Genomic DNA, 23634 nt, shown 5'->3' on the forward strand with positions numbered 1-23634 from the left:
CATGCTATTTGTTATGCTCCACAAATAAGTGAAACCATATGATAATTGACTCTCTGCTTGACTTATTTCACTCAGCATCATCTCTTCCAGCCCCATCCATGTTGCTACAAAAGTTGGGTATTCATCCTTTCTGATGGAGGCATAATACTCCATAGTGTATATGGACCACATCATCCTTATCCATTGGTCCGTTGAAGGGCATCTTGGTTCTTTCCACAGTTTGGCGACCGTGCCCATTGCTGCTATAAACATTGGGGTACAGATGGCCCTTCTTTTCACTACATCTGTATCTTTGGGGTAAATACCCAGGAGTGCAATGGCCCAGTCATAGGGAAGTTCTATTTTTAATTTCTTGAGGAATCTCCACACTGTTCTCCAAAGAGGCTGCACCAACTTGCATTCCCACCAACAGTGTAAGAGGGTTCCCCTTTCTCAACATCCCCTCCAACACATGTTGTTTCCTGTCTTGCCAATTTTGGCCATTCTAACTGGTATAAGGTGATATCTCAATGTGTTTTAATTTGAATCTCCCTGAGGGCTAGTGATGATGAACATTTTTTCATGTGTCTGGTAGCCATTTGTATGTCTTCATTGGAGAAGTGTCTGTTCATATCTTCTGCCCATTTTTTGATATGATTGTCTGTTTTGTGTGTGTTGAGTTTGAGGAGTTATTTATAGATCCTGGATATCAACCTTTTGTCTGTACTGTCATTTGCAAATATCTTCTCCCATTCCGTGGGTTGCCTCTTTGTTTTCTTGACTGTTTCCTTTGCTGTGCAGAAGCTTTTGATTTTGATGAAGTCCCAAAAGTTCATCTTCGCTTTTGTTTCCTTTGCCTTTGGAGACAGATCTTGAAAGAAGTTGCTGTGGCTGATATCAAAGAGATTACTGCCTATGTTCTCCTCTAGGATTCTGATGGATTCCTGTCTCACGTTGAGGTCTTTTGGGATCTCTTTTTTAAATTCACCAATCCCATTCATGAGGGCTCCACCCTTGTGACTTAATTACCTCCAAAAGACCCCACTCCCTAATATCATTACATTGGGCATTAGGATTTCAACATACGAATTTGAGGAAGACACAAAAATTCAAAGCGTAGCAGTAACTGATACTAATCATGATATTATTTTTAAGTTGAAAGAAAAAATGACTTTTATAATGTCAGAAAAAAATACCAAATACATCTTACATAGTTATCTCAAAAGTTATCAGATGCATGACTAGATTCTTTCACTCATTTATCCAATTACTATTTACTGAGCTGGTTATTGGGAAAAACTGCAATAAAGAAAACAAACTCAGGTTGTTATACATGCTTTCAAAAAATAGTACCACAAAAGTAATAGAGAGTGGCTGGGGTGAGGATGGGTTAGGTGTTTTTAGGAGGCATAAGGAAGACCATTCTGATAATATGAAATTTAAGATAAGGAGTTCTGGATGGCTGGAGCTGAGTGAGGTAGGAAAGAGGTGTAGGAGATGAAGTCAGAAAAATTGTCAAAGGCAAAGTGTTACAGGTCCAGTATTAGGAGGAAATTTGGATTTTGCTTGAAATGGATGAGAAACCAGTGGAGAATTTTGAGTTTAAGAGGTGACATGATCTAACTTTTTAAGATAATTATTCTGGCTACTTTTTATCAAATGGATTGTTGAGGACAAATATTGCTATTCAAATTACACCTTCCCATTTGAAAGGACTGCTTTCAAAATATAAAAAGTCTAACCTTAGAATATTATTATCCACATCTTTAGACAATCATTGTATAAACCACAATACATTCTAAATGTAAATATATCTCTATTGCATAAGGAATTGTGGGGTTTTTTTTTTACTTCATCTTTTATTCTTCTTTTGGCAAACATCAGATAATATGAGCAAAACTATATTGCTTACTACAGTTACATACATTCTTTCTTGCTTTTCTTGCTTTATATAAGTCATTAAACATATGTAAGTTGATAAAATTCTTGGCTAAAGACATATTCCAAAACTCTGACATATACTTTTCTAAGTTAGGAGAAAAGAAAGCTTAAAAGAAAGCTTATGAAACTTCCATTAGACCATAATCATACAGCAAACTAAATTAGTATATGCTGTTTTTAAATTAACATCTGCCATTTTTTAAAGACTTCAATTTTTGGTTACAGCTAAGATGATTTTTATCTGAAGGTTTATGAAAGAACAGAAGCTGACCACACAAATCCTACTCATAACCATATTGGCCATTTAAAAATAAATAATAAAAATAAATCTTTAATCAGAAAATTCCACTTATTAGAAAAAAAGTAACTACTGAGTTACTTTAAATATATATGGCACTTATAACAACTAGACTTCATGATATCTGTTTTATTACTTCTTTTTTAAAATTTCTTTATTTTAGAGCCTGTGCAAGCAGGGGGAGGGGCAGAGGAAGAGAATCTCAAGCAGACTCATGCTGAGTATAAAGCCCCACATTGGGCTCCATCTCACAACCCTCAGATCAAGACCTGAGCCAAAATCAAGAGTCAGAACCTTAGCCTCCCAGGTACCCCTTTTTTATTACTTTGTAATGCTTATCTTTTAATTCTAGAGATTACTAAAGATTACTTACTAAAGATTACTTCATAATAAAACCAAGCCATTTATTTTTTTATAATTTACTTTTTTAGTAAATTTCAGGCCCAAAAGTATCTGGTCAAGGATTACAGAACATTCAGCCTTCAGAATATATTTTGTCTGGCAGACAGAATGGTTTTCCATCTTCTGAATTGGAGTACCTTCATGCAATACCTACTTGCCCTAGCTGACCACAGTCCCTACCAGCTTCCTAAACCAACATGATAAAATGGGGAAACTCCTAGTAATCAAAAACAATATTAAAATGAAACAAGGTAACATTTCATCTGTTTAATTATTCCCCCAAATGCTTAATGTGATATCCTAAACTGGAAGAAATGGTAAAATTGGGATGGCATGTGTCTCTGGGGGCATTAAAAAGCAACTTGACCAGACACTTCAACATCACCATTCCTTCCAGAATTCATTTTAAAGAAAAAAAAGGAATGTATGATATGGATTCTATTTCCCACTCTGTGATGGGCACTTGGGAAGCAGAGATAGATCCAACAGATTCTGTCCTCATCAGGTTTAAAATCATTGAGGTTAGAGAAGGGAGAAAAGAAAAAAGAGTGGAGGAGGAAGGAAGGGAAAGAAAAAAAATGAAAAAAATTTAAAAGTACTATATAGAAATACATATGGTACAGATAGACATAAATAGTTCAGTGGAGATACAAAGGGCGAATGAACTAGCTCTACTTGATAAAGTCAGAAAAGTCTTCACAGAAGAAATAACAAAAGATTGGAATATTAAAAACATATTGGTCATCAAACAGATCAAACTGTGGGACAGAAAATAAGTAGAGCAAAGGATTCAGAGTCAAGACAGCATTCCAGGTAGGGGAAACAAGTATGTCCCTGGACAAACATGCAGCATGAAACAGAACAGGGTGCCATGAGGATGGCAGGTGGCCCTGTGTGGCTGGAACGAAGGATGACTGGAAGGACTGGAAAGAGAAGAGGCTGAGTATTTCTCCTTTTAGGAATTTATCCTATTCTTATACTCACATGTGTGAAATAAAACATATGTACAGGGATATTCATTGCAACACTCTTTATAATAATGAGAGATTAGGAGCATCCCAAATGTCCATCAACAAACAGCTAGTAAATTAGGCTACAATTACACGGTGAAATAGACAGAAATAGCCAAAATCAGATGGCTGTTTTACATACAGGATTACACACACACACACACACACACACAGAGAGAGAGAGAGAGAGAGTTAAACAAAGCAAGGTTTTAGATTATTATATATGAGGATCCTATTTGTATAAAAAATATTAAAACTGGGGCGCCTGGGTGGCTCAGTGGGTTAAGCCGCTGCCTTTGGCTCAGGTCATGATCTCAGAGTCCTGGGATGGAGCCCTGCATCAGGCTCTCTGCTCAGCAGGGAGCCTGCTTCCTCTTCTCTCTCTGCCTGCCTCTCTGCCTGCTTGTGATCTCTGTCTGTCAAATAAATGAATAAAATCTTAAAAAATAATAATAATAATAAAACTTTTTTTTTTTTTTTTTTTTTTTGCTTATAAATGCATAGACCAACCCTGGAATAATACAAGGAGGTAGTAAAAGTTAGTACTTCTGGGGAAAAGAAATAGATGGCTAGACAGATGGAGGGAGAAATTTACATGGCATTATCGTGTACATCCATAGGCCATTCTAAAAAATTAAAAGCAGTAAAAATAAGTCAACGTTCTTTTCTTAAAAGACTAAAAATTGTAACGAAAATCAAGCTCCAGAATGCACTACCACCATTCAGAGCACTTCGCCTCCTTTCCTATTATTTAGCTTTTTTATTTAGCTTAGGTATAATTTAGTAAAAACATGAGGGAGTGGTACCAAAAGAGACAGTTTATAAGCTTATAAAAAAGTCTTACTTCTCTACCACCATTCCTCACTGGCCTCAGTCACTAACCCCACCAAAAGGGGTAGGGTGGAAAATATCAAGAGTTCCCACTTAATCACACATTGCCTAATCTAATAGACGCCAAATGCACTGCCCCCTATCCCTCTGGTCTCCCCATCCCCTCTCTTGATACACTCTTAGAGGAGTTGATAGTGAAATTGAGAGAAAACCTCAAGTCTTACAGTGGTGCATTTTACGGAAATTGTTTTGCTATGTAGAGAGATAAAAAGTGTACATCGACAAAAATATTTTAGTATGACATTTCGTTAGAACCAGTATCTGTTTCCTTATACTGGCACTTATGTGGAAGGAGGTCATGGCATGCCTCTCTAGCCTGTGTAATTCTGAAAGAGAGGTTCCAGAGTAGCCTTACACCAAGTTCCACAATAAGAAAATGGCACTCATTCTTCTCACTTGCCTCCCCAGATTGGGAAGTTACCTTGGCAACAATCAAAGACAAAGCAGTAATATGATACAAACCTATGGATTCCCTTTTCATTTGTTTGCATTCTCAGGTATAATTGTTATGCTCAGGTGCATATCTGCACATATTTTAAGAAAATCAGAGAACGGCATTGTTGGTCAGGTTCTTGTGCAATCTCTTAGCTTTTATTATAACCTTAAGTTCCAATAAAACTGACCTTAAAATGTAAAACACAAATGGAATTTTGATGTGCTAGACTGAGAAGGACCTTGCTATAGGGCAGGTTGATTCACTCAATGAACATTTATTGAACCCCTGCTATGAGCAAAGCACAGTGCCAGGCAAATATTAGGTTCTTGTTTTGTGGGAGCTAGCATCCAGTGAGGGAGACTGCATGTCAACAACCGGCTGTGATTTGGGGCCTGAGTGCCACATTAACAGAGGAGAAAGGAAAAGAGAAATTCTTTTTTTTTTTTTAAGATTTTATTTATTTATTTGACAGAGAGAGAGAGAGAGATCACAAGTAGGCAGAGAGGCAGGCAGAGAGAGGGGGAAGCAGGCTCCCGCTGAGCAGAGAGCCCTATACGGGGCTCAATCCCAGGACCCTGAGATCATGACCTGAGCCAAAGGCAGAGGCTTAACCTACTGAGCCACCCAGGTGCCCCAGAAAAGAGAAATTCTAGCTGTGTCAGAGTGGCAATGTTGCAGACAAGTGCCTTGTTCCCCACATATCTGGTTGCCACTTTACCAGTTACCAAAACTTGGTGGCTCAAAACAACACAAATTTATTTTCTTACAGTTCTGGAGGCCAGACATCCAAAATGGACTTCACCAGGCTAAAGATGTGATAAGACCACACTCCATCAGCAGGCCTGAGGGGAGAATCCATTTCCTTGCCTTGTAGTTCTAGAAGCCACCTGTTTCCCTATCTTGTGACCTCTTCCTCCAGATTCCCTCTCTGACTCAGCTTCTCTTTGATTCCCTCACATAGCCTTCTCTTCTGTCTGTAACCAGATTTCCATCTCATATAATGTTTATGGTTGTATTAAAGGTCTACCTGGATAATTCAGGATAATCTCCCCATTTCAGGATCTTGATCACATCCACAGAGGCCCTTTTCCATATAAGGTAACATTCACAGTTTCCATGGACAAGGACCTGGCAGTCTTTGGGGGCCATTATGTAGCCTACCACAAGGTGCTTAGAGGGATGGCCCCTAATCCAGCCCCTTTATCCTGTAGGCGGTGGTGAGCCACTGGAAAGTTTCAAGCATGAGAATTACATGGTAAGATGTTTATTTCAGTAGAATTAATTCAAGACTTCTGAGGATGTAGATGAAAGAAGAGCCTGAAGTCAGCAAACCCCTCCAATAATCCAGGACAGTTTTGACAAGACAATGGTAAATGGGTTGAATGCACTGGTGAGAAATTAATACAGTGAGATCAACAGCTGTTTGCAGACTGTTGGACACATTAAATGATTTCTGAATTGGGCATTCACATACCATATATCATGATTTGTAATACAAGAGAGGAAGCAGATTTGGAAGGGGGTTGGAGGACCTTTATACAGGGAGGGACATTTTTATCAAAGAAAAAATTTGTTCAGAGAGTGAAACAATTTCCTTGCAAACTAAAGTTTTAAATTGCAATCCATTCTTGGAGACTGCCTCTAAGAAGAAAGAAACTGAGTAACACAACTTTTAGTACTAAGTTTTATTCTCACATTCTTAGAACAGAATCTAATGACATTCAGGAAAAGTAATTATGTAATTACATTAGGATCTGTTTTCATCTGGACTAGAACCATAAACTAGCACTGCTGTGAAGAGTCTTAGCAAGCTTCCTAATCTAACAGATCTCAGCCTCTTTTTCCCCAGTACCACACTCCCAGCTGATGGTGACAGTACACTCCAGTGGTTGATTCCAAACACACCTACCCACCCTAATTTACCACTCTCTCCCCCATTACAAGAGTATTTTTAGTTCATTAATCTTGTAGCTTGTAACTAGCCACTGTGAGATAACCACCACAACTGAGAGCAACATATTGTTACACATCCCATGAGAACCATGGAGTAAGGTCCTTAATAACCACCCAGGACAATGCTGCCACAGCAGTGACATGCCTGCCCCTGAGCTCATTGGTAGTATAGCTTTAACTGGAGCCCTGTCTTGTGATTTTTCCCCTCCTTCTCCATTCCCTCTCTAGACTATCTTCCACCTCATTTTACCATCCAGAAGGACTAAGGTTCATGGAAGCAACAAAGCCTTTTTTTTTTTTTTTTTTGGTCCTTTGTTTTTTTAAGTAAAATTGTATTTTTTTGAGTCCCATCCATCTCGAGTCCCACTGAGTCTGTGCCATTAGAGTGTCCCCAGGGCTTCTAATCCTGCTCTCCCTCCCTCCTCTGTGTTCCTGTGCACAGTCTGCACTGCACACTTTATGATGGTATTATATCCTACATTGTCTTGTCCTATAATTTCTTTATATGTGCACATCTTGTCTCCTCTCAAGATTTATGAGGTTCTTGTAGAGTTTTGCATCTTAATACTCAACAACTAAAGAGGTGATGTATGATATGGAAGTTAAATTGCTGAAGTGTTCAGAACAGAGCTGTGTGTTGTTTTACTGGACAAGACTAGAATCTCTTCATTCTGCACTGCAGAAATCTGTTATATATATTCTGCAGTTGTTCTGCATGTGAAGATGGGGAAAGAGAACTTTGTCTCAGCTTCAGAAAAAATATACTGGCTCCTGTAAACTAAGGGAAAACTAATAACCTTTGGATTCCCATGCTTCTAAAAACTAAAGAGTGATGGGTTTGATGCTTCTTGTTCCTTCCCCCTAGTAATGTTTTCCATGGTTTCCTGGCTATTAAATCATTTTTTGGTGTTTTTTACTTGTTTCTTTAAAATGCTATGTCTTGGTACTTTAGCTTTCTGCTCTCTTGATCTTTTTTGTACATCAGATACTTTTGATCAGAATCTGTGTAATTGAATCTAGATCTGGACAGCACTTTTCAAATTGTATATCCAGCACAGCTACTTAAAATCCCAAAGAGATTTCTGGTTCAATAATACTTGTGAGCTGTTTCTTTGCATTTTAGTAAAGCCTGGATAGTGCCCCCCAAAGGCTGTAAATATAATTAGATTGTTTTAGTGGTTTTCTTTCCACCTGACTTAATTTATTTCTATCTTAAAGGCCTCACTATTCAGGATTCTGGTTTTATTTTTTGAAAGATAGTGTAAGTATAAGAGATGAGCAAGGCAAAAATTCACACAGAAACACTGGCATAAAGAATTTTGAATGTGATATTCCATTTTGCTACTGAATCAATACTTAGTCTGTAGTAAATAACATTGGCAGAATGTCCATCCATAAAATAAACCATAAAGTGCTATAGAATATTTCAGTGTCTAATGTGTTTCTCAGGCACACAGCATTAAAGTGGGGTATAGCCCTTCTTGCTATTATACAGTTTAGCTCCTGTATGATAAGTTTATTTTTTCTGTACCCACTATTGGCCAAACATTGTGCAGGGCCAGTTCAGTAGGGAAATAGGTAAGCATAAATTTTAACACACAATATTAAGTTTGATGACAAATGCAGATAAAGAAGGGTGTTATGGGCACCTAACCCAGTTCAGGGACATTGGAGAAGATGCCAAGAGGAGGTGGTAACTGTGTTAAGCTCTGAAGGACAAATAAAATCAGACTGTGAAGAAAAGAGAAGCTTCAAAAGAAGAAAACATGTACAGTCATAAAGGCAAGGGAATATAAAACCTTGAGAAAACGACCAATATTTTAGTAGGAATAAAGCTAGAAGGTTTAAGGCAGACTGATAGAAGGTAAAAATTTTAAGTCGGTCAACCAGAAATAAATCAGGAAGGAACTTAGTCCATAGGCATTTGGTAAGGAAGGGAGCATGACTCTCGGAATTCCAAGGAAGGAGAGAACTGTGTAACTTTCAAACCAATACAAAGCCATAAAAAGTAAATGAAATTATCTAGTCAGTGACAAAATACCAACCACAGGCCTATCTGTACAGCAATAGGGCAAAAATCACCAACTTTTTTTTTTTTTAAATTTTAGTAATCTTTTATTTATTTTTTTTTTAATTTTTTATTTTTTATAAACATATATTTTTATCCCCAGGGGTACAGGTCTGTGAATCACCAGGTTTACACACTTCACAGCACTCACCAAATCACATACCCTCCCCAATGTCCATAATCCCACCCCCTTCTCCCAAACCCCCTCCCCCCGGCAACCCTCAGTTTGTTTTGTGAGATTAAGAGTCACTTATGGTTTGTCTCCCTCCCAATCCCATCTTGTTTCATTGATTCTTCTCCTACCCACTTAAGCCTCCATGTTGTATCACCACTTCCTCATATCAGGGAGATCATATGATAGTTGTCTTTCTCTGCTTGACTTATTTCGCTAAGCATGATACGCTCTAGTTCCATCCATGTTGTTGCAAATGGCAAGATTTCATTTCTTTTGATGGCTGCATAGTATTCCATTGTGTATATATACCACATCTTCTTGATCCATTCATCTGTTGATGGACATCTAGGTTCTTTCCATAGTTTGGCTATTGTGGACATTGCTGCTATAAACATTCGGGTGCATGTGCCCCTTTGGATCACTACATTTGTATCTTTAGGGTAAATACCCAATAGTGCAATTGCTGGGTCATAGGGCAGTTCTATTTTCAACATTTGAGGAACCTCCATGCTGTTTTCCAGAGTGGCTGCACCAGCTTGCATTCCCACCAACAGTGTAGGAGGGTTCCCCTTTCTCTGCATCCTCGCCAGCATCTGTCATTTCCTGACTTGTTGATTTTAGCCATTCTGACTGGTGTGAGGTGATATCTCCAACTTTTTAAGACAGGAATAACACACAAGATAACCTATAGTATCTACCTCTACCAAACTCAAACCTTTTGATCACACTACCTCTTTGCCTGTAAGTAAGATTTTGGAAGTTTCTCCGGAAGGCACCACTGAAGGATTTTAAGCAGTAAATCAGATTTCTGTTTTTAGAATAAATAAGATCAGTCTTATTTATGTTATAAGGACATTGAGAAGGCTGAATTCAAGGTAGGTCAGACTGAAGGCAAGGAACTGTTCTCATAATTTAGGGGAATAATTACAAGAGCCTGAACTTTGTCAGTGGAAGTGGTCAGAGAGAGACTTAGCAGATATAAATCAACAGAATTTTTGCCTGCATAAGGAGTAATTTACCTGAAGAAAAACTGAGGGCTGACTAAAGAGTACCTGCCCCACAAAGGAGAGACAGAGACATAGTAATGGCAAGAACCCTAGCCCCAATGCTGTGGACAGCAGAGAGGCATATCACTGACAGGCCCCACCTGTGGATTCACTCAACTGGAACAGCAAAAAAAAGCAGTTTAAAGGGGAACAAGACATAAGTGAAGGAAACACATTTTCTAACCCTAGGACATCGGCCAAACCATAAGGGAACTGCTTAAATCCTTTCTGACGTCACAGGTGTTGGCTAGTGCCATTGTTTACATTTCCTCTCCACCTTGATGGTACAGATTGGTGCAAGATCTTGGTGCCCTAGCTAGCCTGCCACTGTATCAAGCCCTAGTCCACACCACCTCCAGACACCCCCCCAAAGTTCTCCCATAGTCACACCCATCCCAGTTCCAACCATTCCACCAAAGCTACTCTGGCCTGTGCCCACCCCAGCTATAGCCATCCCCTGGGGCAGTCCTGGTCCAGAGCACTCAGGGCCCCACCAGCCCCACATGGCAACCAATGTGGAAACCCACATATGTGGAACACCCAGGACACCCCAAAACAAGCCTGCTTCAGCTGTCCTGCCTACAACAGCAGGCACACACAGGTGACACAGGTGGTGTTCCCACACAAGACTACACCTTCAAGGCTGGGAGAGGTGCCTGTTTGGCCTAATTCATACAAACAACCACAGAATGTCAAATAAAGTGAAACAGTGGAACATGCTCCAGATAAAAGAACAAGACAAAACTTCAGAGAATGAACCAAGTGAAATGGAGATAAACAATTTACCTGATTAGGAGATCAAAATAATGATCATAAAGATGTTCCCCAGGCTTAAGAGTGGATGAACTCAGTGATAACTTCAATAAAAAGATAGAAAATATAAAAACCAGAGTTGAGGAATACAATAACTGAACTGAAAAATATGCTAGAGGGAATCAACAGCAGATAAGAGGAAGCAAAAGAATGTATCAGCGATCTGGAAGATGGGGTAATGGAAAACACTCAAGCTGAACAGCAAACAGTAAGAATTTTTAAAAATGAGGATAGGTTGAAGGACCTGTAGGACAACACCCAGCATTGCTACATTTGCAATATAGGAATCCCAGAAGGATAAGAGAGAGAAAAGGGGGCCGAAAACTCATTTAAAGAAAGAGTATCTGAAAACTTCCCTAACCTGGGGAAGGAAAGAGACACCCAGGTCCAGAAAACACAGAGAACCCCAAACAGGTTAACCCCAAGACACATAACTAAAATGTCAAAAATTAAAATTAGAATCTTAAGACCAAAATAGAAAACCAACTACTTATATACAAGGAAAACCCTATAAGACTATCAGCTGATTTCTCAACAGAAACTTTGCAGGCCAGAAGAAAGTAGCAGGTTATATTCAGAGAGCTCGAGGAATGAAACCTACAATCAGGAATACTCTACCTAACAAGGTTATCATTCAGAACTAAAGAAGCAATAGTTTCCAGGATAAAAGTTAAAGGACTTCATCAGCATTAAGCTGGCCTTATAAGAAATGTGAAAGGACTTACAGCAGAAAAGACTTTGACTAGGTGTAGGAAAACTATTAGAAGATAAAATTTACTAGTAAAAATAATATATAGTAAAGGTACAAAATCAATCACTTATAAAGCCATATGCAGGTTAAAAGACAAAAGTAGTAAAGCCAATTATATCTAATAAATTAGTTAAGGGATTCAAGAAATAGAAGATATAAAATATGATGTCATATACATAAAACATAGAGAGGAAGGAGTAAAAATGTAGTGCTTTTAGAATGTGTTCGAACTCAAAACCACCAACTTAATATAGACTGTTATATACTTGGGATGTTATATATGATCCTCATGGTGACCATAAAACCAAAAACCTGTAATAGAGACACAAAAAGGAGAAAAAAATCCAAACATAAGACTAAGGAAGTGACTAATCACAAGGGAAGAGTAGAAGAGAAGGGGAAATAAACAGAGAACTACAAAAACAAGAAAATAATTAACAAAATGGTAATAAATATATGTCTATCAATAATTACTTTAAGTGTAAATGGTCTAAATGCTCTAATCAAAGGACATACGGTAACTGAGTGGATTAAAAATAAAAAAAACAAGACCCATCTATATGCTATCTACAAGAGACACTTCAAACCTGAAGATACATGCAGACTTAAAGTTAGAAAGTAGAAAAAGATACCGTGCAAAAGAAACCCAGAAAAAAAATCTGGGGTAGCAGTACTTACATCAGACAAAATTGACAAAATAACACAAAGGCTGTAACAAAAGACAAAGAAGGACATTACATAACGATCCAAGGGATCGCTCCAACAAGATGATATTTATATCTATACACCCAACATACAAGCAACCTGATTATATACAAAGCAAATGTTAAGAGACATAAAGGGAGAAATTGACAAAAATAGCATAAGAGTAGGGGAGTTCAACACCCCAGTTATGTCAATCAGTAGATCATCCTGAAAGAAAATAAATAAGAAACAGTCACTTTGAGTTACACATTAGTTCATGTGGATTTAACAAATACATACAGAACATTCCAACCAAAAACAGCAGAATATGCATTCTTTTCAAATGCACCTGGAACAATTAAGGTAATAGACACTATGGAAGAAGAGTATGGAGGTTCCCCCAAAACTAAAAGTAGAAATACCATATGACCCAGCATTTCCACTTCCAGATATTTACTCAAAGAAAATAGAAATGCTAATTCAGAAAGATATATGCATCCCTACGTTTACTGTAGATAGCAAGTGTTGGTGGAGGATAGGGAAAATAGGTGAAGAAAATTAAAAGATACAAACTTCCAGTTATGAAATAAATAATTCACCAAGTTGTAATTTATAGCATAGCAAGTACAGTAGGTAATATTGTAATAATTTTGTATGGTGATCAATAGTAACTATATTTATCATGATGAACATTTCATAATGTATATAATTGTCGATTCACTATGCTGTACACTAATATAATTTATATTATATTTATAATTTAAATAATTAATTTTTAAACCTATAAATAAAATGTAAGAATAGTAAATAAGTACACATATATATATATAAATATATTTTGGAAATACTACTCTAGTGTTGTTAATAAAAAGGTGTGAATCTAGGGGCACCTGAGTGGCTTAGTGGGTTGAAGCCTCTGCTTTCAGCTCAGGTCATGATCCCAGGGTCCTGGGATCAAGCCCCACATCGGGCTCTCTGCTCAGAAGGGAGCCTGCTTCCCCCTCTCTCTTTGCCTGCCTCTCTGCCTACTTGTGATCTCTGTCAAATAAATAAATAAAATCTTTTAAAAAAAAAATGGTGCGAATCTAATCCTTGTTCCTTATAGAAGACCTGTTGCTTTCTCTCTGGAATTGTTTCCTTTTCTTAAATTTCACCCTACAGTGTCAAAGCATTGACAGATTTCCCCTTTATCTCTCTTGTTTTGTACACAATAAGTCCATTCAATCTTTCCTTAATTGTACAAAATTTTCAATTAGCAGTTCTTCAATATTTAACTTTTATTTCTTTATGTTAATCAGATGTTGACACTCTATTTGTCACACCGCCTTTTTTTTTTTTCATTTTTCCAGTTCTTTGTCTCTTCTTGATGCCTTCTGGGAATGTTTCAAAACATATTCTAGCTCATTAATTCACTCATCAACTGTATTCTTTCAACCCATGAATTAAGTTTTTTATTTCTATTATATCTGACTGGTACTTTTTTTATAACTTCTTGTCCCTGTTTAATGTTTTCAATGCCCTACTATATGCCCTTGAGAATGTTTATCAGGGGGCGCCTGAGTGGCTCAGTGGGTTAGAGCCTCTGCCTTCGGCTCAGGTCATGATCTCAGGGTCCTGGGATCGAGTCCTGCATGGGGCTCTCTGCTCAGCAGGAAGCCTGCTTCCCCCCCCTCTCTCTCTGCCTTAAAAGATTAAATTTTAATCTTTAAAAGATTAAAGATTAAATAAATAAAATCTTTGAAAAAAAAGAGAGAGAGAATGTTTATCAGGATTATTGTAAATCCTTTTTTCTTTGGCTCATTAGTTCTGCTCCCCCTGGAATTAGTTGTTCAGTCTGTGATCTCTCCTTTCTGGTGCTTTCCATCTGTGATCTTCAAATGTCTCTTTATTTGTCCTATTCCTTTCAGAGTATCAGCTATCTGAGTTCCATCCATATCCCACTTACTTCTAAGTCATGCCCAGAATTAGACTCAAAGGAAGAAAACCACAATTGCTATAAATTTCACATTTTAATTCACCTATAACACAAACTAGATTTAATGTCCTCAAGCTTTAGCCTGATTTGACTTGGTTATCTTTTCATATTAGTGGAATTGGACTATATCACAGAATCACCAAACATTTTCCATTTGCTTATGGAAAGAGACCGTTTTCTACGGCTGTTGGGAGGGCTAATAATGGCCAGTGGCAAATAACTGTAGAAAATGTAATTATTTATTGATGGAAAAATGTCTTGGAACCTTAATACTTTGTGTTTGCTATGGTGAATGTTATTTTCCTTCCTCCCCTTCATAGACCTATAGGTTATAATGTTTTTAATTCAAAAATTATTAAAATTTAGTTTTGAGGATTTCTTAACTGAATTCTTACTGACCCCCAAGATAACTAGAGAAGCCTCTTGGGTTTTACAAAACCAGTTTGGATATTGCTTTTCTAAAAATGGAAATTATTTTGGCATCTTTTGTGGAATTGTTTCTGCCTTGCCTTCATGGTCTTGATGTATCAGTATTTTTATCTTACTAGACACCTGTGCAGATGTCTAGCCTTTTCTTTTGAGCTGACATTCACTTTTTAACAGATATTTGTTGAACACTTGGCATACTATTGTTCTAGTTGCCAGGTGCCCAGCAAGAAAGGCACAGTCCCTGCTTTCACAGAACATTAGAGTTTAACAAAGAATCCAGACTGAATATTTATACTAGAGCAGGGAGTTTTTTCTGTGTTGTCTTGCTTTGTATACCAGTCGCCTAGAACAGAGTAAATATTGGTTGAATGTTAAGCAGGTAAATACTGGGCACTAATTACAGGTGTGTTAAATGTTATGGAGGAAAAATGGAGGGATCATAGGGTATAGGAGCCTTACCTGATCTGGGGGATCATGTAGAATTAGGTCTCCCACTGATAAAACCATCCTTTTCCAAGTGGTTTATGCAGGCTCATTTAAACAATCAGTGCCTATTTCCTATTCAGGGCACCCTCCTATTGTGCATGGTGGTTTGAACCACCTTGGATTTTTCAGTATTGGTTTCTGTAAATGAGAAGTGAGATGAATTGCTTAATAATACCTTATGCTTATAGAAACTAAAGAAAAAATCAGTTTAATAAAGCTGATTCATGTTTCTTGCTTCTTGCCTATGCTTTCCATCACCCCATTTTCTCTTCTATCTTGCAGATGAAGGAGCTTCTATGCACCCTTGTGACGATACATACTGTGGACCTTTCCCAGAATCTGAGCCAGAAGTGAAAGCTGTAGCCACTTTCCTCCGAAAACACAGGAAGCACATTAAAGCTTATCTCTCCTTTCATGCATATGCTCAGATGTTGCTGTATCCCTATTCTTACAAATACGCAACAATCCCCAACTTTAGCTGTGTGGTAAGTATTTGCACTTGTACATGCATGTCATGCTTTACGCTTCTTTTCTAAAGCTAAAAGGGGTCTGAGTAGTAATGGTAATAGCAAACACATATTGTGTTTATTCTAATAAGCATCTTTTACATATCAACTCATTTATTTTCCATAAGCATATGAGATAGGTAACTATTATTGTCCCCATTTTACAGATGAAGAAACTGAAACCTGGGGAAATAAAGTAACTAGACGCAGAATGCACAGCTACTAAGTACCCTGATCAGGCTTCAGCCCCCAGTTTAGCTCTGACCTTGTCACTTTGAACCACTGCGCTACGCTGCTTCTCAAATGCAGTCGTTTCAAACCAATTTACATTCTTAGCACGAGTTACACAGAAAGTTGTCAGGATGGATGTGATTAGTATTACAGCTTCGGTCAAATATGCAGGACTATAATTAATTTTATTGAGTAAATAATTGTTCATAAATTATGGTCTGACTCTCATTAATTAAAAGCAAGATTTAATTTATGAGCACTATTTGCTTAATGGTACTAAGTCTCTGGGCATGTATCTGACAAGTTGGTGCTGAGAATGAACAGCCCTTCAGGCATAAGACTACTTGGCAGTGAAAAAGCAGTTTCTTTCTTCCTCATCTCAGAAACCCAACAAGCTATCCACTGTAGGGCAAAATGCCTTGTAAAGTGAGTCTGATTCAGAGTCTCTAGCATCTAAAGGACTATAAAATTCAAAACCAGGTCAAACTAATATACAGTGTTAGAAATGAGGGAGAGGAAGGGAACAGTGACTAGGAGGACGTATAGGAAGGAAAGCTTTTGGGTTTTGTTGTTGATGTTCTATCCTTTGGCCTGGGCGATGGTTACATGAGTGTGTGTAATTTGTGATCATTCATTGAGTTATAAACTGAAAATGTGTATATTCTTCTGTATGTATAATTGTTCTTGAAATAAAAGCTTTGATAAAAGAGAAGCATCCCCTTTCTTCCTACACCTTGAACTCTAAATCCTTCACCAATTGGTTGGAGTGGCAGGAATTCCTGACCCAGATGTCTAGGACCTGGAAGGAATGGAGAACAGGAGGAAGTCTGAGGAAGGCCTGAGGGAAGGCTTCTATTCTGTCCAAAGAGGAACTTTGTTCTTGGCATAACCAAGACTCTGAGAAAATTCTTTTGAGAAATTTTGTAAAGGTGGTAGTTCTATTTAAGAGTACAATTCGTGGGGTGTCTGGGTGGCTCAGTGGGTTAAAAACTCTGCCTTCAGCTCAGGTCATGATCCCAGATCCCAGGGATAGAGCCTCAGATAGGGTTCTCTGCTCAGCAGGGAGCCTGCTTCCTCCTCTCTCTCTGCTTCTCTGCCTACTTGTGATCTCCAGAAGAGACAAGATGGTGGGGAAGTAGGAGGAGGCGCTGTTTCAACCTGTACCCTAAAGTGAACTGATTACTTACCAAAGAACTCTGATCACCCATACTTGTGATCTCCATCTGTCAAATAAATAAAATCTTAAAAAAAAAAAAAAGTGCAATTCCTCAACTACTGTGTGAGTCAAATAGGCTTGTTGTTGTTGTTGTTGTTGTTGTTGTTTTTAACCTGACTGTTAACCTATTTTTAACTACCCTGTATCACACAATGCTTCTCTAGGTTTATATTCCGCCCTAAGTTGGGCACAGTGTCTATTTATATTCTCACAACAACTAAATGGAGTATGCAATATATTAAAACTATTACATGAGTTAAGCTTATTTTCATTTTGTCTTGGATCAGATTTTGTCTTTGTCTTGGATATGGTATAAAGAGTAGACCAGTGATTCACAATCAAGGATGACTTTGCCTCCCAGAGACACTGAATGATGTTGAAGACATTTTGATTATCACAAGGCTGGAGAATGTTATTGGCAGCTAGTGGATAGAGGCCAAGGATGCTGCTAAACATCCTACAATGTACAGGACAGCCTCCTGCAGCAAAGAATTTTTCAGTCCAGACTGTCAATAATACCACCTGTTACCAGGTTACATATAATCTAAGTCGCTAATGCCACAGTTAAAAATCTCAGAAACTAGGTAGTCTCTGAATGTTAACAGAGACCTCTCAATTCCAATAAATTGTTCAAAAATATCCAATCAGGGCACCTGGGTAGCTCGAACATTAAGTTTCTGCCTTCGGCTCAGATCCCTGCTCAGCAAGAAGCCTCCTTCTCCCTCTCTCACTGCCCCTGCTTGTGTTTCCTCTCTTGCTGTCTCTCCCTCTGTGAATTATATAAATAAAAAATCTTAAAAAAAAAAAGTTAAAAAAAATTCCATCAATGTAGGAGCCTGTGTTTCACTAACATTTTTAGATCATTCATTAACTTGCTTTAAATGTGGAACTATTTGAATAAAAAATATATTCCTGACTTAGTTGAGGTTCACTAAGTGAGGCCTGGGTCCTTTTGAACAATTGAAAAGAGGAAGCGATAAATAAAGGAGGAATTGCATAAACTCTTTTAAATAGGTGTCTGGCTACACCACCCCAGAAAAAATTCCGAGAGAATTTTATGAAGTTTTTACTATTTGCGGACTGATCATATCCAACCATCTTATCAGCCTCCACCTGCACCTGAGTGACAGAAGTGCCATGAGCTCGAAATGCTAAAACTGTGCATATATTTTATGTAAATAAGCCAAGTGGTTGTATTTTTTTTCTTAAGACATTTTTGGGGGTAGTTTAGTCATCTGAAATAATGAGGAACAAATTTCTCCTCACCAGCAGAACACAGTAATCTTCTAAATGTAGAAATATCTGCCTTTGCCATGGAATATTGCTGAAACCATTGGAGAAGATGTTAAAATCTCAGAACATTCTCTGTAAAAGTATCTTATTATGGTGTTTACATTCCTTTTCTGTTGGCTCCTGAGAGGAGGATGTCATCCTCAGTGAGATGAATAATAAATTGTCTGCCAGGTTATGGAGACTGGGCCCTTAATATCCACCAAGAGTGGCATTTGCTACAAATGCTGCCTTATGCATCCCTGAGGTGAATGAGGACAGCAAGCTGAAGCTGGGTCCAACACACAGCGCCGTGTTGCCCAGAGAACTTCAACCAGTATAATAAATTATTTATAGGCAAATTGAAACGGGAGAGCTGTATACAGGTTTCACCATACTTCTTTTCCTCTCACTGGTCATACAATACTTCTCTAACTCCTTATCGAAACTAATGCTGTTACACCATTTGAAAATGTTTTGAAGTGTAGTCAGTATCACTTTAGTTTATGTTAGAACATTCGCCTTTTAGTATTTTTATTGTGTTGTTCATTTTTCCTGATTTGGGGCATTGATAGGTAGCGTTCCGCCTCAGAATTTCTCCATCTTAGCAGTACCTGAGCTCTGTCAGAGGCGTATGTAACTCTAGAAGTCATGGAGCATTCCACAGTTGTTATTCCTATTCCTGCAGGGATAAATGAAGAGCATAAGAGAAGACACTCTTCCTGAACTAAAGGGTTTCTAATTGATCCAAGTGTGTTTTAAATACCTTGTACATAGCCACTGAAGTATGTACTTAAGGATCAATAAGATTATCTTGATACCCTTGCAGAGCTATGTTTATTCAACACTCATGCAAGAAATATCGACTAAGCTTCTGTTATACACAGGCACTTTGCTAAATAATGCATATGTAGCTATGAAGAAGACTGGCATGGGCTCTGCCCTGTCAAGCATTTTGTAATTCATAGAAACAAGTGTCTCTGAATGAAAGCGAAGAGGACAGAACACTAAGTCAGCATCAGAAGATATGATATCTTATATCAGAAGATATAAGATATCCACTTACCTGGACCACTCCTTGTCATGCAACCCCAGCCTGCCCCATTGAACCTTGCTGAGTCTTTCCTTTCTTGTCTGTAAAATGGAAATATTACTGATCACTGACTTGGTGTGAGGATCAGTCAAAGGACATAAATATGTTCTAAAATATAAACTGCAGCATGTGACAAGGAATATTATTACCATTATTATTAAATATACCTATTACCAAATGTGCCCAACCTTGCTCTCCAAATTGAAGACTGATAAGGCTCAAACAACATGCCAGTGTTTCTAAGGGTTTCAATGCGGTAATGTAAAGTGATATCAGCTCTCCCTTTTCCCCTCACAGGAATCTGCAGCTTATAAAGCTGTGAATGCACTTCGGTCAGTATATGGGGTACAGTATAGATACGGACCTGCCTCCAGCACGTTGTGTAAGTTTCCTGTGTATTTTGTGTTAGAATCGTTTCTTGAACCAAGATCCTGTAAAATGACTTCCTTTAAAAAAAAAGCAACAGAAATGTGTTCCCCCTTAATGAGAAATTTTTGATAACCAAATTAGCCAAGGAATATGGAGGGAGTTTATATTTGATTAGTTTTATGCTGCTTGACATAAATCACTGTACCAACTGAAATAAATTCTAAGCAGAGACTATTCTAAGCATGTAGTAATGACTACAAAGTTGAAATGAGATCTTATGACAGTAGAAAGTACCCAAATGGGTTCCTTAAACAATTGTAACTACTGTAAGGGTGGAAATGGGCCTTGAGAATATAATGAAGTAATGTCTCAGCCCTAAAAAAGCTTTCCTTTTATTCCTTTCCTCCACTATTCTTGCTATGAAATTGTATTTCTTATGTAATGGCTTCAGCTGAATTTTCCCTTAAAAGGTGATTTTAAAAAAATATTTTTCTTTTTCAAATAAATTTATTATTTGAATTTTAGGTAGTTAACATACAGTACAATATTGGTTTCTTGAGTAGAATTCAATGATTCATCACTTATATACAGCACCCAGTGCTCAACACAACAAGGGCCCTCCTTAATAATAACCATCACCCATCTAGCCCATCTGCCACCCACCTCCTTCCGTCAACTCCATTTGTTCTTTACTGTTAAAAGCCTCTTATAGCTTCTTTCCCTCTCACCTTTTTTTCTTTTTCTCCTGTCCCATACGTTCATCTGTTTTCTTTCTTAAATTCCACATATGAGTGAGATCATGTCTTTTACTGACTGACTTATTTCACTTAGCATAATACACTCTAGCTCCATCCACAGCATTGCAAATGTCAAGATTTCATTCTTTTTGATGGCTAATATTCCATTTGTGTGTGTGTGTGGAACACTTCTTTATCCATTCACCAGTTGATGGACAGTTGAGTTCTCTCCATAGTTTGGCTATTGTTGATAATGCTGCTATAAACATCAAGGTGCATGTATTCCTTCATGTCTGTATTTTTGTATCTTTTTGGTAAATACTTGGTTGTATAACTGCTGGCTCATGGGACACTTCTATTTTTAACTTTTTGAGAAACCTTCACACTGTTCTCCAGAGTGGCTGCACCAGTGTGCATTCCCACTAACAGTGCAAGAGGGCTCCCCTTTCTCTGCATCCTCACCACAACGTATTGTTTCCTGTGTTGTTAATTTTAGCCATTCTAACAGGTGTGAAGTGGTATCTTATCATGGCTCTGATTTGTATTTCTCTGGTAATGAGTGATGTTGAGCATCTTTTCATGTGTCTGTAACCCATCTGGATGTCTTCTTTGGAAAATTGTCTATTCCTATCTTCTGCCCGTTTCTTAACTGGGTTATTTGTTTTTTGTTTTGTTTTTTGGAGTGTTAAGTTGGTAAGTTCTTTTTAGGTTTTGGATACTAACCCTTCATCAGATAGGTAATTTGCAAATATATTCTCCCAGTTTGTAAGCTGACTTATAGTTTTGTTGACTGTGTACTTCACTGTGCAGAAACTTCTTATCTTAATGAAGTCCCAATAGTTCATTTTTGCTTTTGTTTTCCTTGCCTGTGGTGACATGTCTAGTAAGAAAATTGTTAAAGCTGAGGTCAAAGAAGTTTCTGTCTATGTTCTCCTCTAGGATGTTGTTGGTTTCTGTCCTCACATTTAGGTCTTTCATCCATTTTTAATTTGTTTTTGTGTATGGTGTAAGAAAGTGATCCAGTTTCATTGTTCTGCATGCTGCTGTGTGGTTTTCCCAACACCATTTGTGAAGAGACTATTTTTTTTTCCATTGGACATTCTTTCCTGCAAACAAATCCAAAGATTAGTTGACCATATAGTTGTGGGTCCATTTCTGGGTTCTCTATTCTATTCCATTGATTTATGTGTCTGTGTTTGTTATAGGACCATGTGGTCTTGATGACTACAGCTTTGTTATATAGCTCAAAATCTGGAATTGTAATGCCTCCCGTTTTGTTTTGCTTTTTCAGAATTACTTTGGCTATTTGGGGTCTTCTGCGGTTCCATGTAAATTTGAGGATGGTTCACTCTAGCTCTGTGAAAATTGCTGGTGATATTTTGATAGGGATTGCATTAAATGTGTAGATTGCTTTGAATAGTATAGATATTTTGACAATGTTTGTTCTTCCAGTCCAAGAGCATGGAAAATGTTTTTCCTTTTTTGTGTCCTCTTTAATTGCTTTCATAAGTGTTCTATAGTTTTCAGAGTACACACCTTTTACTTCTTTACTTATTCTTAGGTATCTTACTGGTTTTGGTGAAGTTGCAAATGAAATCAATTTCTTCATTTCTTTTTCTGCTGCTTTGTTATTGGTATATAGAAATGCCACAGATTTCTGCACATTGATTTTACATCCTGCGACTTTGCTGAATTCATGTATGAATTGTAGCAATTTTCGGTGGAGTCTTTAGGGTTTTCTACATAGAGTATCATGTTATCAGCATAGAGTAAATTTTCACTTCTTCCTTGTCAATTTGAATGTCTTTTATTTCTTTTTGTTGTCTCATTGCTGAGGCTAAGACTTCCAATAAGATCCAGAAAAGGATGCTGTATTTTGTTAAATGCTTTTCCAGCATCTATTGACAGGATCATACAGTTCTTATCCTTTTTTTTTTTTATTAATATGGTGTATCGTGTTGATTGACTTGCAAGTATTGAACCACCCCTGCAGCCCAGGAATAAATCCCACTGGATCATGGTGAATAATTCCCTTCATGTACTGCTGAATGTGATTTGCTAATATTTTATTGAAATAAAGAGGAACTAGGTATATGGAAAGAACTTGAACAAAAGACCAGAAGACAGGGATTCTAGCCCGATTTTGGCACTAATCAGGATATAATCCTGGCCAGGATATTAATCCTGGGCTTTGGTTTCCACAACTGTTAAGTGAGCAGTTAGACTACGTCATCTCTCATGGCCTCTCAAACTCTAAAATTTTTCAACTATATGAGTTGGAAAATCTAGCAAGAAATCATGTATATCTGAATGTCTATGTATGCATACACATAGGTTGTATGTATATGTATAGTTACTGACATCTAATTTTGCTTTCAGTGAAGTACCAAATTTCTCCTTGATTTCTACCTACCAATTATTATATTCTTAACCACTCGCTTTCTTCAGCCTTCACAGAAAAGTTTGGTTTGCCAATTAACATTGCTTATCAAATAAGTTTATCCTAATAATGAATGTCTTAAGTATCAGAATTGTTTTCAAAGTCTATGATCATTGGTCTCGTGCTGACCTTTTTAGAACTGTTTTTCAGGGGCACCTGGGTGGCTCAATCAGTTAAATGCCTGACTTCAGCTCAGGTCACAACCCCAGAGTCCTGGGATCGAGCCCCACATCAGGCTCCCTGTTCAGGGGAAGACTACTCCCTCTCCTTCTCCCTCTGCCCCTACCCCATTTGTGCTCTCTATCTCTCTCTCTATCAAATAAATAAATAAAATCTTAAAAAAAAAACCAAAACCATACTTTAAAAAAAAAAGTTTTTCAGTAGTGTCATCCTGAAAAAAGAAATACAGTATTTCTAAAATCATATTCTTAATTAT

The 23634-nt window shown here is 37.6% G+C and overlaps 1 protein-coding gene across 1 annotated transcript in view; it reads left to right on the plus strand.

Annotated features, from left to right (window-relative positions):
• CPA6 (carboxypeptidase A6) overlaps positions 1-23634 on the plus strand; it is a 338450-nt gene that overhangs the window by 312397 nt on the left and 2419 nt on the right. Inside the window, exons 9-10 of the mRNA XM_059166283.1 lie at positions 15620-15822; positions 19950-20034. Of these exons, the coding sequence (XP_059022266.1) occupies positions 15620-15822; positions 19950-20034 (288 nt within the window). The remainder of the gene's footprint in view (positions 1-15619; positions 15823-19949; positions 20035-23634) is intronic.

The sequence above is a fragment of the Mustela lutreola genome, chromosome 3 (assembly GCF_030435805.1).
Source record: "Mustela lutreola isolate mMusLut2 chromosome 3, mMusLut2.pri, whole genome shotgun sequence".
NCBI lineage: Eukaryota > Metazoa > Chordata > Mammalia > Carnivora > Mustelidae > Mustela > Mustela lutreola.